Source organism: Phacochoerus africanus, chromosome 3, assembly GCF_016906955.1.
Source record: "Phacochoerus africanus isolate WHEZ1 chromosome 3, ROS_Pafr_v1, whole genome shotgun sequence".
Taxonomy (NCBI): Eukaryota; Metazoa; Chordata; class Mammalia; order Artiodactyla; family Suidae; genus Phacochoerus; species Phacochoerus africanus.
Window position 1 is genome coordinate 168,498,374 of NC_062546.1, and position 15,985 is coordinate 168,514,358.

Consider the following 15,985-nt stretch of genomic DNA (forward strand, 5'->3'; position numbering starts at 1 on the left):
CTTCCCCTGTTTTATATCCAAATCTGTTGGGTGTTTGGCACTACTGGCACTAGGAAATCACAGACTATGGACTTATTATGCTACATCGTTCTGATTCTGCAAAATGAATCTAACCAGATACTCAATTTAGCCTTGTGTACTGCATAAAGAAAGAAATACAAAGACAAATGCCATGAATATGAAGAAATACATTTAAACTAAAGGAAAGCATGAAGGGGAAAGAATAGAAACAACTACTGTTTAAATATATAACTATTTTCCATGGATATACCTAGAAATGATCATACTAAGTGAAGTCAGTCAGACAATGAGACACCAGCATCAAATGCTATCACTTACATGTGGAATCTGAAAAAAAGGACACAATGAACTTCTCTGCAGAGCAGATACTGACTCACAGACTTTGAAAAACTTACAGTTTCCAAATGAGACAGGTTGGGGGTAGGAAGATGCACCGGGGGGTTGGGATGGAAATGCTACAAAACTGGGTTGTGATGATTGTTGTGCAACTATAAATGTAATAAAATTCATTGAGGAACAAAAATAAATAAGTAAATATATAACTGTTTTTGATACCTGAGTGATCAAGTGAGCTGTAATACCAATCAGCCACTCAGTTCTGGAAATACCTAACCTTTCTTTCATACAATTGTTTTTGGCATGTCTTACTTATGAAAAATAAATACATGGATACCCATAGAGCTTAGAAAAAAGTTAAGTGGAGTTGAGCCAGTGTTTTGCTGGTAAATGTTTAACAACAGGCTCTCTAGAGAAGAAAGCCCCAGTTGAGTCATTTGCCAATTCTTGTAGTGTGAATAAATCCACCATGGCCAGTTCCATTCTACTAACATGTAACAACTGCCTTCCAAAATTCCTGAAAACTTAACCATCAGTTCCTGCTAGCTTGTGTAAGCTTACCTCATGCACACCCTGATATGCTATAGAAAATGATACCCATCCCATCCGTCCCTCCTCCAAGCTTTCCAGACTTGGTCACTGGAATTCCTTTGCCCAGCCCAACTTACCTGTCATCTTCCTAGCCCCAAAGTGATTAGGATTAGGACGACCCTGGCGTGACACACAATTCCTTAAGAGATTCCGTATCAAAAGGTGAAGGGTTATATGATTTGCAGTGAATTAGATCTAGGAACAACTTGTGAGGAAATTGAACTTGTGACCTTGGAACTGTCAAATCTATCTAGTTTGCTTGATCTCCCATTTCTAGGGTTAAACCGAGTAATAATAAAATAAATGAATTTCAGAACTTTGGCAGTTTTCCTTTAATTGAAAGTGTGCTTGTCTATCATTATAAGGGGAAGTTCCAGGCTTCAACTTAATAAAAATCAGCAGTAGTTTTCAGCCACATTAGATTTCCACACTAAACAGAAACAGCTGAGAAGCCACAGTAGGTAGGTTTGGCTACGATAGTTTAAAACTCAGTGGCTGGCTTTCTCTCGTAATTGTCATAACTATCAATCATAAGAAAATCCACTGGATTTCTCTGAACCCATATAAGGTGTTCATAATTTGTTATTCTGTTACTAATTTGTTTTGTGAAAACATATTGCATTTAAACCTCCCAGGGCAATATGTTTTTGTTTTGTTTTTTGTTTTTTTTCCATTTTCCTTAAAATGCTCAGAAATAGGTGAATCAGCTCACAGAATGAGTGCTTCAGATGGAGCCTCTGATATCACCTAATCCACATTTTAACAGTTTACCAACAGGAGAAGGAAATTCTAAGGGATATAACCCCTTGTCCGAGGTCACATGCCTAGCCCTGTGATTAGAGTCTCCATCCCTTACAGGGCCTTTTCTTTACCCTATCATCTTTTCCCCCTTTGGGTCAAAGAGTCTTGCAAATAGAAAGTAGTTTCTTTCTTTACAAGATGCTCAAGTTTCTGAAACAATGACTAGAAAGACGTAGGGGTTAACAAATACAGAAGAATTTTTTAGCATCTGAGAATTTTTCAGCTTTTTAACTACACTCAGATTTAAGCAAATCCCAGTCATTACTTAAAATGTGCTTTAAAAAATGATAATCGGAAGGTCCTGTCTTCAAAAGAAGCACTTATGTTTGTTTCTATCTTTATGTAAGACATCACAATTTTCTGAAATTAAAATCAAATGGTTATATTTATCATCAGGTGGTGGTTGTTCAACCATGGAGCCAAGTTTTACACATTTGTTGTGAACTGAACTTTAAATAATTTTTTACCACCAACAACAAAATTTGCAAATGTTTTACTTTTTAATCTTTATTTTATTTTTGGTGAATTAGAATTGATTCTATTCCATCTACAATGATACTATTCATACATACTTCTCCTATTCACTTGCTTATTTAGGAGGGAAAGAGGCAGAATTTCAGTTCGTAATGCCAGGAATTGAGTCATGTACATGAAAACCACCCATTAGTATTCTCAGTATGTGGGACCCATTGAAGACTATCCTAAGATTTTAGTGATCCTCCATCTCTGCTCAACTTACCAATAGCTAGCCTACTGTGCAAAAGGCTGTATTCATTTCAAGCTACTCAAGACCAGAGAAAATTTCATTTCCCTTGTTTGAGTCCATCAGAGGCCAGCACAGAGCTGCTGATGTGGTTAGATGCTTATTTAATACTGGACCAAAGAGACTAAAACATCATCACTGTATGGGTCTTCACAACTTTGTAGATTATAAAGTATTGCAGAAATCCTAGAGATCATCCAGAAATGGAGTGGTCTTTCTGCTTTTCTGAGGCTAAAACCATTAAAAAAAAAATGTAGTAACTTAGTTTTGTCATATCCAATGGCCTTGTATTATACCCTACAGGGATTTTATTAAGAGAGGAGAAGAAAAGTTCTTGCCTACTTTTAAATAACTTATAATGACTTTTAAAAGAGCTTGGAAATGTAGAAAGATCAGATAAAACCAGACAGCTCTGAATTTCTCAATCTCAAAACAACTGAACAACACATACACAGAGGCAAGGCACATTCAGGTCTTGCTAATTGTAAAAACTGTATGCTAGTCCCATCCCTATTGAACTGTAGACCCTTACATAAAATTGTTCACTTTACCCTTAATATTAATACTAATAATGCTCAGATACTACTATCATTTCTCAGGTGCCTTTCACAGAGTCACTTTCTTATGTGAGCCTCAAATAACCCTATAGATTTGGGATTATCATTATTTTCAAAAAAAATTTAAGTGGCACCTGCAAGACCAGAGAGTGCCAATTCCAGTGGTGGCCCTGGAATTCACACCCAAGTCTTCTGAAGGCCCAGTACCTTCTCTTCTTTATTCATGCTCTTCTCATGTTTCCCACAGAGCTATCCTCTGGGCTACTTGGATAAGCTCTTTGACAATGCGTATCAGTTACATTCAAAAAGGAAAGAAGGCAACCGCAAGTCTGTTCTTCCAGTCCATGAGTTGTGGCTGCCTTCTTTCCTTTTTAAATGTAACTGATATGTATTATCAAAGAGCTTATCCAAGTAGACCAAACAATAGCTCTGTGGGAAGCACGAGAAAAAGAATGTGTGTGTGTGTGAGTGTGTGCGTGTGTGTGTGTGTGTGTGTGTATGTATGATTGGGTCACCTTACTGTACAGTAGAAATTGACAGAACACTGTAAATCAACTATAATGGGAAAAAATTATAAAATAAAATAAAAACATTTTTCTCTTCTAGGTCTCAGAAGGCATCTAGGACTTAGCTTCCCAAGCTACCCTAATAGTCTTTTTCAGCTGTAATCACCTCCCAGATTTATGAACTTGACTGAGCAATGAGGCCTGAATCAAAGTATATAAAATCAGCAGCCCTGCTCTGACTAAACTGTTGAATGGCAGGAAGGTCACTCACATGGGGAAGCCCTTCTCTCCAGATGTCACTTTTGTTGCTTCTGCAAAGATGACGAATATCTTTCACATCAACAATCATCTATGAATAAGAAGCATTCCAATAGAAATTTTAGGGAGTTGCCATTGTGGCATAGCAGAAACGAATCGACTAGTACCCATGAGGATTTAGGTTCGATCCCTGGCCTCACTCTATGGGTTAAAGATCCGGTGCTGCTGTGGTGTAGGTCGCAGACAAGGCTTAAATCCCACGTTGCTGTGGCTGTGGTGTAGGCCAGCAGCTATAGTTCCTATTTGACCCCTACCCTGGAAACTTCCATATGCCGCAGGTGCGGCCCTAAAAAGTAAAAAAAGAAAAAGAAATTTTAAAGCAATGGTGACAAGCAGAATCCCACAGTCCTAGAATAACACATGTTTTTTTCTGCCATAACTGCATTATTAAGAGGGACTGGTTCACATGCCTGACCTTCCAAAGGCCCCAGCTTTATCAACACATGTCCAATGAGCCCGGTGGCCAGTTCAAGTATGAACAATGAATTAGCCCATACCCCAGTGCCCTGTAAGAAGGTGCCACTTGGAGATATCACCCCAAGAGTGATCAAGGGTGCAGAGAAAGAACATGACCAGGACAGAAAAAAAGAAGTGTCTGTCTGTGTGGTCGGGATGAAATTAGAGGTGAAGTGGACGTACTTATTATCCATCTGTTTTCCATCAAAACCGTCTTCAAAAATGCCACGCAGGGTTTCTAATCTACACATGCAGTTCTTTGTAGAACTCTGTTAACCACTTTGGACTCTAGAGAAGAGACTGAGAAGAGCTGTCAGCTTTGGTACCTTCCAACAGCCAGGTAATATCATCTCTGAGAGGCTCAATGTGTTTTAAAGATATTCCCTGGTACATTCTGAAAACAGCTAAAAAAATGGAAGAGAAGAGATGGTTCTCAAGATCAGGATCAGAGAAAGGAATACAACGTATGGATTCCATTAAATTATGGCCTGAATTCTAGATTTTTTTTTTTTTTTTTTTTTTTTTTGCTTTTTAGAGCCACACCCAAGGCATATGGAGGTTCCCAGGCTAGGGGTTGAATCGGAGCTGCAGCTGCTGGCCTCTGCCTCAGCAATGCAGGATCCAAGCTGAGTCTGTGATCTATACCACAGCTCACAGCAATGCCAGATCCTTAACACAGTGAGCGAGGCTGGGGATCGAACCCACTACCTCATGGTTCCTAGTTGGATTTGTTTCCACTGAGCCAAGAGGGGGAGCTCCTGAATTCTAGATTAAGGCACGGAAACCACATGGAAACGAAGTCTGATTTAAAAAGCAATCTATGTGAGTAAAGGGGAAAGCTGCTTAATATACATGTGAAATTGTTTTCTTTACCATTTTATAATGGTGCGTGGTGGCACACTGAAGGAGCCCAACCAGTATTTGTTAAATAAGTAAGTGGAAATATTAGAATAAGAAGGGCAACCTCTCAATCACATCTGTGATGTGGGGCCTAAAAAAGTTTTTTCAACCAACCTCAATCGTCTTTACCCAAAGCAGACCTTGCTAGATATTTTTTTTTGTCTTTTGTCTTTTTTGTTGTTGTTGTTGTTGCTATTTCTTGGGCCGCTCCCGAGGCATATGGAGGTTCCCAGGCTAGGGGTCGAATCAGAGCTGTAGCCACCGGCCTATGCCAGAGCCACAGCAATGCGGGATCCGAGCCGCGTCTGCAACCTACACCACAGCTCACGGCAATGCCGGATCGTTAACCCACTGAGCAAGGGCAGGGACCGAACCCGCAACCTCATGGTTCCTAGTCGGATTCGTTAACCACTGCACCACAACGGGAACTCCAAGATATTTTTAAAAGTATAAAGGAAGGTATGCTCCTTCTCACAGATGAAATATGAAAAGGTTCTTCATTAGAGTAATGACACATCAATATCCACAAGCACCTTCAGTTTACTGTCTTTTTTGTGGGTGGGGGAGAAGGCAGGATGTATTTCAATGCACTGACTTAGTCTTTTTTGCCTCTCCTCTTTCTCTATTTGCTCCACATTGCTCAGATTTAAACAGTTTGCGCCTTCACAAAATGTATCAGCCATTACCCTAAGTTCTTTTGTTTTTTTTTCAAAGGGTTTCAGATTATTAAAAATAAAGAAAAGAGGATGGAAGGAAGGCTGGAGGGAAATACACAGGGAAGGATAAAAAAGCCACATTGAGTTGGCCAACAGAACAAGAGCCACAACAGCCCCTAACAAGTCCATAGCAATATATATATACTTTTATTTATTTATTTATTTATTTATTTATTTATTTATTTATCTTTTTGCCTTTTCTAGGGCCGCTCCTGCGGCATATGGAGGTTCCCAGGCTGGGGGTCTAATAGGAGCTGTAGCCGCAGGCCTACACCACAGCCACAGCAATGCCAGATCTGAGCCGTGTCTGTGACCTTCCCACAGCTCACGGCAACACCAGATCCTTAACCCACTGAGCAAGGCCAGGGATCAAACCTGCAGCCTCATGGTTCCTAGTCAGATTCGTTAACCACGGAGCCACAATGGGAACTCCTATATATACTTTTAAAAGACAACCATGCTTTATGTTCAAAAGTGGTATGTTTAGTCTCATTTTTCCTACCAGAACATCAAGAAAGGCCAAGGTGCTAAAGGTTTTACAATATACCTACTTTCATTTAATTTCACCAGAAGGAAAAGAATATGACCATATAAATGAGGAATACCCTGCTGTCCCCAAACCTTTAAACACACACATAAAGAAACATAATTTAAATGAGTGATGCTAGTGGTTTCTGAGCAGAGTAGCACTGGGCAAAGTGCCTTCTAGTCAGTTTTAGGATCTGAAAAACAAGGGGTATATCAGTAAAGATTAGGATCTACAGCACAGTGGCTGATAGCATGGATGTACCTGACACAGGTTAGAAAAACTGCAATGAAATAAAAAGACATAACACTTTGGATACACACATATTTAAAATTATTCTTAGGTGTTGGTTTCCTACTGTTTACATGTACACAGCACTGGACATTTAAAAAGTCACATAAATCTCCCTTGATAGGAGAATTTTATATTAGCCTTGTTAATCATACCTGCTACCATATACCTTGATAAATGCAGGGCTACTCAACGGCCCCAACTTTCCAGCCCAAGGACAGGTCATTCATGGGACCTTGCAGGTGGTCTGCACCCAACTAGCTTTCTACTTCCCATTCTCCTTGAGATTATTTTAACCTTGTGCCAACAAAGCCTTTTCTCTAAAATGCAGTGCTTTCCAAGCTAAGCATTCGTATTACTGGTTAGAATAAATGTCAGGAACGTTTGCCTTCATGGGGATAAGGTGGACTAGTTAATCTCTCTTATAAGAATTTAAAGTCATAAATAAAGAGTGGGTAACAGAAGCTAGATTTGATAAAGGCATAAGAAAAGTCATGAGGTAGATGGAACAGAGGTCTTGGGCAGGCCAAGGTTTTGAGAAGGTAGAGTTATAATTCAGAGGAACCATGAGTAGCAAGTAGGAGTTATATGGCAGACAAAATAGACAGTAAAGCGTAAATTGATGACGGCAGAAAGAAAAGCTTGATAACAGGATGGGGAGGAGGTATGTTATATCCAGGCTAGAAAAGTAAAAGGATGAATCCATGAACTGCAGCTGCTGAATTCCAAGTACAAGGTTTAGAGAAACCTACCCATATTCACAGTCCTACACCTGTATTTTCATGAAGTCTATCACTCTTAATTTATTTTATGATATCTCCAGTAATTATGCTGGAATTTCTGTCTTGTAAAAGAAAACAAAGACTTTAAGAAAATTTAAATTTAAAAAGTAGGCAAGCAACTTGCCTAAATCTCTAGAGAAAACAAAGCTATAATTAATGTCCAATCTACCTGCTACCCACTCTAAGGACGTTCTTTGACTTTCTTTTTTTTTCTGTTTATAGTCGCACTTGTAGCATATGGAAGTTCCCAGGCTAGGGGTCGAATCAGAGCTGCAGCTGCTGGCCTATGCCACAGCCACCGCAACGCGGGATCTGGCTGCAACTGCGACCTACGCCGCAGCTCAAAGCAATGCCAGATCCTTAACCCACTGAGGGAGGCCAGGGATCAAACCCACATCCTCATGGATACTATGTTAGGTTCTTAACCCAAGGAGCCACAATGGGAATGCCACGAGTTTCTGACATCGTCATCGAGGGAAACCTGTTCACTACACTTTGGAAGAAGCGGGAGAGGAAAATGTCCATATTTTAGCATAAAAAGAGTTAGTTGTAAATGACCTCCAAGTCTTTCTATATTCCTGGTGACAAATTAAAAAGTTTAGATGTGCTGAAAAGCTAACTGGTAACAAAGAAATGAAGAATGCTTTTCAAGTTGAATAAATGTACACAGGATAAATAATATTAATATGAAAAAGACTACTGTGGCTCCTTGACCAATGGTCAGGGACTTCCAGAGTTTTCCCAAGTGAGGACCTACTTATACCCAACTGCTGTAATATTTCATTTCAAATGGCAAGTGTCCATCTGCACAACTCCTCACAAAGGGTTTCAAAACTCTAAAGCCACATTCAGACAGCAGGCTTTGAATGGGAGCTTGGAATGAATCCAAGGTGGGAGAAATTCTAGTAACCTGGTTAAAGAATTTGCAAACATCCTTAATTGATTAATTAATTAGCTTATTTAGTTTCTTAAACCATGTCCTCTTGAAAGCAAATTCACAAATCAAAACATACCTACAGCTGAAGCAGAAAGGCATGATCAAATTCTCAGTGCTTAATCATAGATTTCAAATACCCTTAAACATGAGCAATGAGAGTCACATTCCAAAGCGATCTCAAAAAAGGCCAGAGCAACCTGGTGAAAAGTAAACATTTCAGGAGTTCCCGTCGTGGCACAGTGGTTAACAAATCCGACTAGGAACCATGAGGTTGCGGGTTTGGTCCCTGCCCTTGCTCAGTGGGTTAACGATCCGGCGTTGCCGTGAGCTGTGGTGTAGGTTGCAGACGCGGCTCGGATCCTACGTTGCTGTGGCTCTGGCGTAGGCCGGTGGCTACAGCTCTGATTCAACCCCTAGCCTGGGAACCTCCATATGCCGAGAGAGCAGCCCAAGAAATAGCAACAACAACAACAACAATAACAACAACAACAACAAAGACAAAAAAAAAAAGTAAACATTTCAGTCGTACCACTTCTTTAACATCACACCAGTGAGTTACAGATTTCACTGTATTGACTCTCCTGTAAAATAGAAGCTAACAAAGCCAGATCCATTCAGTAGAATGATTAAAAGTTAAATAACGTACATAAACAGGTTTGCCTAGTAAAAGACCGCTATCAGCAAGTATTCAGGGAAGGCTGGCTGCTGCACGGTTAGTAGTTCTTTCCATCACAGAGAAAAAGACAGCCCCTCAAGGCACATAAATATGGATTTAAGGTCCCACTTTGAGCAGGTTAACTTAACTTCTCTAAGCTTCCATTTCTCACAGAGGAAAGCAGATAAAAATCACCATCCTCTTTTTTGGTTTTTCACAAGGTTTGAAGATGACATGAAAATCTCACATTTTGAAAGCCTAGCTCCTTAGAAGGCCAGCAGTTTCCAGGAAAGAAGCAGAACCATCACAGCATCACTCTTATTACTGGATTTGGTATAGGAAAGGCTCGGAATCAGTCTCGGAGATACTTATGACTGTTTCCTCTTTTACTGTCAGGCAAAACTAATCGTATGTCTACCCAGGTCTCTCTGCCCCAGCACTACAGACATGGAGAACAGACAAGTCCTTGGGACGGGGGGCGGGGAGGGGGGGGGGTGTTGTGTGCATTATGGGACATTTGACAGCATCCTTGGCCTCCACCCAGTAGATACTAGTAGCATCCCCAAGTTACAATAACCAAAAATGTCTCCAAATACTGCCTGATATCTTATGGCGGCAAAGTAACCCCTGGTTGAGAACCACTGGTTGACATCAGCACAGGGATTAGGTAGCTGAGAACCCCCAGTGGGCAGCAATTCAGACGAGCTGAGCTGAGGTACAGTGTGGTGTCAGCTGTCATCCACCAGGTCTCACATTCTTATTCAGTGTACGGCATGGAATTTTAAAACAAGTACTTGTCAGAAAACCACACAGCAGCAAGCTCAGAATTCCTGAACTTACAAAATAACCCATGGAAACACTGTGGTGGAAATATAATAAAGCAATAAAGCACAAACTACACAGACATGAACAATTTGGCAAATGCTCCCTAATCAACCCCACTCAGTGACCTAGTCATAGCATGAGCAATGTCCTTTCTTCTCTACTGCATTAAGAGAGAAGTGTGGTCAGGAGAAAGACTGGATGCCAAAAACGCCTGTGTTTTCATTCAGCCGGCGAGTCTGGCTTCAGGCAAAGTGCTTCGTCTCTGCTCCAGTTTTTCCAATTGTAAAATGGAGTTGGTAATAATGAATACCCTGACCTAACTAGTTTTTGATTCTAAGTTGAGGATATCCATTCACTACAGGGCCTCGGGTTGTAATAAGCACTAGGGGGAAAATCACTACAGCCACAAGAAATAATTTTGTCTCCAACCTTTTGGTGTGAAAAAAATGGAATTTATTTCATCTTTTTCATGGAATGTTTTAGTTGGCCATACCAGCTCATCTCACCCATGTTGGCCTTCTTTGTGCTATCTATACATGTATTAGTATTTTGCAACTTTTTTTCATTATTATTCTCTAAGGGAGTTTTATGGTGGCGGTGGTGGTGTTTTTTTGTTTGTTTGTTTTTGCTTTTTAGGGCCACATTCATGGCATATGGAAATTCCCAGGCTAGGGGTTGAATTGGAGCTATAGCTGCCAGCCTCTACACCACAGCCACAGCAACATGGGATAGGAGCCTTGTCTGAGACCTACACCACAGCTCACACCAACGCTGGATCCCTAACCCATGAGCGAGGCCAGGGATTGAACCCACATCCTCATGGATACTAGTCAGATTCGTTTCTGCTGAGCCATAACGGGAACTCCCTAAAGGAGTCTTTTTAGGCATTTCTTGTTACTCATTTCTCCCCATGTCATGAAATTCAACTACCAGATATACAGAATAACTCTATGTACTATGTCCATTTGGAGGACCATAAACAATTTAAACTGGAGATTTTTACATTCCCCAATATACAGAATATCTCTATGCACTATGTCCATTTGGAGAGCAATAAACAATTTAAACTGGAGATTTTTACATTTCCCAAGAATCAATTTTTATTCCTGGGGACAATATTGCCCCTGCTGAGGATCCACGGTGTAGATAGATAGTGTAGGTGAATCTAGTTTATAAAGAGTGTTTCAAGCCTGGAAAGTCTCCTTCTAGATAGCAGTTTTCCGAAGAGACTTAGAATACCAGAAGGAAAACTAGAAAAATGGGATAACTCAATATGACATCAAATCTCCATCATCTGGAGAGATCAGAATTCCTAAGGAAAATAACACCTCATTCTTCCAGGACCCCCAAGCCTCTGGGCTGACAATACCCCTCAGTGGCCCCAAGCCCCACTATAACCTAGCTTCGCCCCAAAGGGAAATTCCACCAAATATGCATTTCTCAGTAAGCAGGCAAAGGACTTCATTAGGTGTTAGAATTGTAAAAATGAATGGCACACAATGGTTACCACAGAAGATGTCAGACCATGGGCAAAGGCATGCATGGCTTTGGTGTGGGAGCTTCAGATGCAGGAGACACAGGGGCAGCCTGGCCTCACTGGGAGAAAGTGATGGGACAGGAGGGGCCTAAATGAAGGAAGTAGATGGGATGGGACATGTGCATGTGGAAAGAGCATGTGAGCGACAGGGCTCTTGCAGCAGGATGGCAAGTGTGTGCCCTGAACAGAGACTATAAGTTCCAGCCTATGGCTCAGTGAGTCAGATCTTCTAATTTTCTGGATTGTTAGGTGAAATCTGGAGTTTAAGTAAAATCTCCTTATTTCTAAATGTAGGCTTAAATTTTTAAAATCTTTCACGGACTTAAAAAAGAAACATCTGCATGCAATATAAGATTACCAATTAGTAAACTATTTGCAAACAAAGGGCAAGAAAAATTCCCTCCCTCTGAGAGGGAGAGGCTCTGACTCTAAAGGGGCTTCCTGACATCACAGAAAGCACTGAACAGGGAGGGGGTGATTCTAAGCTCCTTCTTTTATCCAGCACATCTGTTAAGCCCTAATTCGACAGCGTGATCTGGTGGGTATATGCCCAAAGGTCATTGCTTCATATCTTTATAATTTAAGAAAAACTGGGTAACAGTGTACCCTAACCACTTAAATTTAAATGGCACTCTTCCATGACCACTAGCGGGATGCGCTTCTGTGTACATTGTAATATGCTGCATATATCAGATACTTAGTCATCACTCACTTTGCCTATTCTAAACAATTTAATAATGATGCATTTTTCTGACTACTTAGACAAAAGGTAATGTCACTACAATACTGCCAACATATGAATTTTTAAATCCCTAAATCATGTAAGCAATTTTATCTTCCTAAAATTTTAATTGATAACAAGGGCACAAGCGCCCAACTCTTGAATCCAATGGCTTAGCTTTTGGACAATTAGGGACATATTTTTAGTAGTCTGGGATCTTTCTTAATATAGTTCTCCTCAAGTCACAGAGGCTGTGCCAACTCTATTCTCCAGTCTCAGGAGTTCTGTTGGCTGGTTCAAGTTCTCTTCATTTTTCATATCCCGACTGGAATAATTAATCCAAAGATTTGTATTTTGCTGAGAAACATAAATGCATCATTCAAAGCAGTACCACTTAGAGACAGGCACAATGTAAAATAAATAAATAAATAAATAAATAAATAAATAAAGTGATGTACTGAGGAGTTTCACGGTTATGGGATCAAGGTCAATGGCTAAGACAAAGTCAATGTAGAGAAAATTACCTTATTTGTAAACTCTTTAGCTAAGAGCTGAGTGATAGGAATAACCTTTTATAAAATAAGTGGATTCTCTTGGTGATATCAGAAGTTAATGGTAATAGCCACAAAGTGCTTAAACCTGAAAAGGAAAATTACAGACTGACTCTTTCTTAGCCATTAAATATTGTGAGCACACTCTAGATCTGACATACTAACATAAAAGATAATAAAACTCATAAATCAACTGGCTGTCTGCCTCTAAGATTTGCTTTACTCAGACTGGTCAGTTTAAAAACAAAACACGGGGACCTCATGAGGTGAGAATTTCTGGACAAAGAGTGGAGACAGGAATATACAGGAGCCATCATCCACATGAAGGGAGGTGCTCGTTTTCATGGAGAATAGGTATTAGTCTTATCTCAGTTTGCTAAATTTTCAACTTTGTCATCCTGCTATGATAAAAAAAGAAATGCTATTAATATCTATAATAAATCAATTTTTCACTCCTATTCTGTTTCTACTTTGCCTGGATTGACTAAGATGGGCCCTGAATGAAAAGTCCACACAAACTCAGAAATTCCCTGAAGCCAGTCAGCCCTACATTGGTTCAACATAGAAGTTTGGACCAATTCACAACAAAATTAGAAAAACAAGGGTAATGGTGAGTTTCTCACATGGCTAAATTTATATGTTTGTAAGATCTTTTCTAGGAAGCTATCCTTTTCATTAATTTGTTGTTAAAAAGTATTTTATTGCATGGAATATATGACTAATAAATGAGAGCCTCCCTTGAATTTTTTGAATAAATTTATTTTCTAAAAGGTTGGTGAACCTATAATGGGCCTCTCTTTAATTTTAATTTCTTCTAAATTTCAAAATCTAAAAACTACTGCTCCACGTGACTCAGCATGTTGGTCTAGTAAGTGTCCCTAGGGAGGTGCCCTGATGTTTGGATGAAGCCCCAGCCAGGAAAAGACAAGAGGGGGCAAGAAGAGGCTGGTCCTAAAGGGGAAAACTTGGGCTCAGGTCTAAGGAATGCATCAGCCAAGCACTAGCCTAGAGCCAGGAGAGTGGGTTCTCCTACTTATTAACCAAGTACCCCTTGCCGGCACCGGACTCTGGGTTCACTGAAGATATTATGAGAGACTCCTGTAGGTGCTAATAGTTCTATGAATTCATGAGTCTAATGATCTGGGTGACTCATCCAGATGAAAGTGACTGATGAAAGCATGAGAGCACTGAGTGAGATGTCAACATTTGAATGAAAAGTGATATAATGGACCCACTGACTTCTGGCTTCTTGAACTCCAGGCATGTGAGGGTGGAGCGAGAGGAAAGGAGACAGGAAACCTCAAACAGGGAATTTCATCTTGACCTTCACCACCTCTCCCACAAGGTCTGATCAAGAAGCCACGCCTTGGGACTCTCCTTTGTGGCTCAGTGCTTAACGAACCCAACTAGGATCCATGAGGATGCGGATTCGATCCCTGGCTTCACTCAGTGGGTTAAGGACCCAGCACTGCTGTGAGCTGTGATGTGGGTCACAGAAGCAGCTCAGATCCCTAGGTGCTGTGGCTGTGGTGTAGACCAGGAGCTGTAGCTTTGATTTGACCCCTAACCTGGGGACTTCCATATGCCATGGGGGGGGTGGCCCTAAAAAAGCAAAATAAATAAATAAATAAGAAGCCACGCCTCACCCTTCCTTCATTCTCATCTTCCATTCATCACACACACATGCACACATGCATGCACTGCTGCCTCAACCATTCTCTTCTTGCTACACAAAAGGAGAAGCAGGGCCTTAGAGGATCTTATTTGGTGGCAGCTGGGATTGGTGGCCCTGGGCCGGAGGACAAATCTTATAACCTACCAAAACCATTTATGGCACAACTTGAAGGGGTGGAGCCGTAGAAACCCTCCTTAATAATTCTTCCTGAAAGTAGCTGACTTTAGACTATAGCAAGAGTCAGTAGTTAAAGTCAATTATTCTCAGAATGAAGTATGTTATTTCTTTCAATGACAGCAAAATCTAAGCAAACAAAACATGCAACCCAAATGAAGGCAGACTTCTAAAAGAGAAGGAATCAAAGATGGCCGGAACTCATCTTCAAATTCTAAGAACCAATTACAATTGCTCTCAAAGGTTCACCTGAGTGCAGTGGCACTTCCTAGCTCATGTGGATATTTCTTTTCCTCAGCCTAATGAAACATTCCTTGAGGAATTCTGAATCAATTCATTGGATACTTCACAGTTTTTTTCTTTAGAAAATGAACTGATGGAAACGGTGAACTGTTTTCTAATTGGGAGATTTAATTCATGAGTGTTCTGGCTTCACAATTCCACAAGAAAAATGTTCTCAGGAAAGCAGCTTCTCAGTCGTGAGTGTGTGTGTGTGTGTGTGTGTGTGAGAGAGAGAGAGAGAGAGAGAAACAAACAGAGTGCATGTGTGTGCACCTGTGTAGACAGACACACACACACACACACACATACACACACACACACACACACACACACTATGCCGACTGTGAAAACGGAGCCCTCTGTCCTTGGGGACATGGCATGAGACACCTTCCTAGGGGAGGTGATGTGCCCTTTTGACCCTGGACAGTTGCTGGCACCAACAGCCCTGCTCAGGTTTGGGGGAGAAGGGGTGGCTCACCTGCACTGGCTCAGGGGGAAGCTGGACCACGTGTTGCATGCGCTCGCTGTGATGATGTCTTGATTCCTCCTCATAAATCACATCCCTCTCGTGCTGGGGAAGGTTCAGGAAGCGACGGATGGTACAGAGGTTCTCCCACAGGGTGCGGTTTTCCGGGCTGGGGTTCTCCTTCCAGCGGAGCAATTCACACAGCCAGCCCTAGAAACAGAGAAGGTCACTTGCATTAACCTCTAAATGCAGAGCAGCAGAGGGGTGCTTGAGTGCAGTCAGGTTTCATGCCACGTTATCATATTTCAATGTCAAAACTGTTCCCACCAACCTAGGGGAGATAACTGAAACAGCCTGACAACTCTGAAAACCAACCAAAAGACCTCACCTACAGTTATACCAATACCTGAGAATCTTCAGTCTTGGTAATTATCATTTTTCCTACTGAATATTTTCTCAATAAATTTATGGTTCCTTTATAAAAGCTACTCAAGGACGATTGTAGCCATCCAACTCTCAGAAAGAGTCATTCAGGTTGGCCAACTATGATTTTCAAAAATTACCCAAATAGTTCTCCATTCCAAAAAAAAAAAAAAAT

At 40.8% G+C, this 15,985-nt stretch overlaps 1 protein-coding gene across 2 annotated transcripts in view; it reads right to left on the bottom strand.

The window, feature by feature from the left end:
- SATB2 (SATB homeobox 2) overlaps window positions 1-15,985 on the bottom strand; it is a 191,764-nt gene that overhangs the window by 22,319 nt on the left and 153,460 nt on the right. For both annotated transcript variants that reach the window (XM_047773161.1, XM_047773160.1), the window contains exon 10: window positions 15,400-15,597. In XM_047773161.1, coding sequence (XP_047629117.1) covers window positions 15,400-15,597 — 198 coding nt within the window. The remainder of the gene's footprint in view (window positions 1-15,399; window positions 15,598-15,985) is intronic.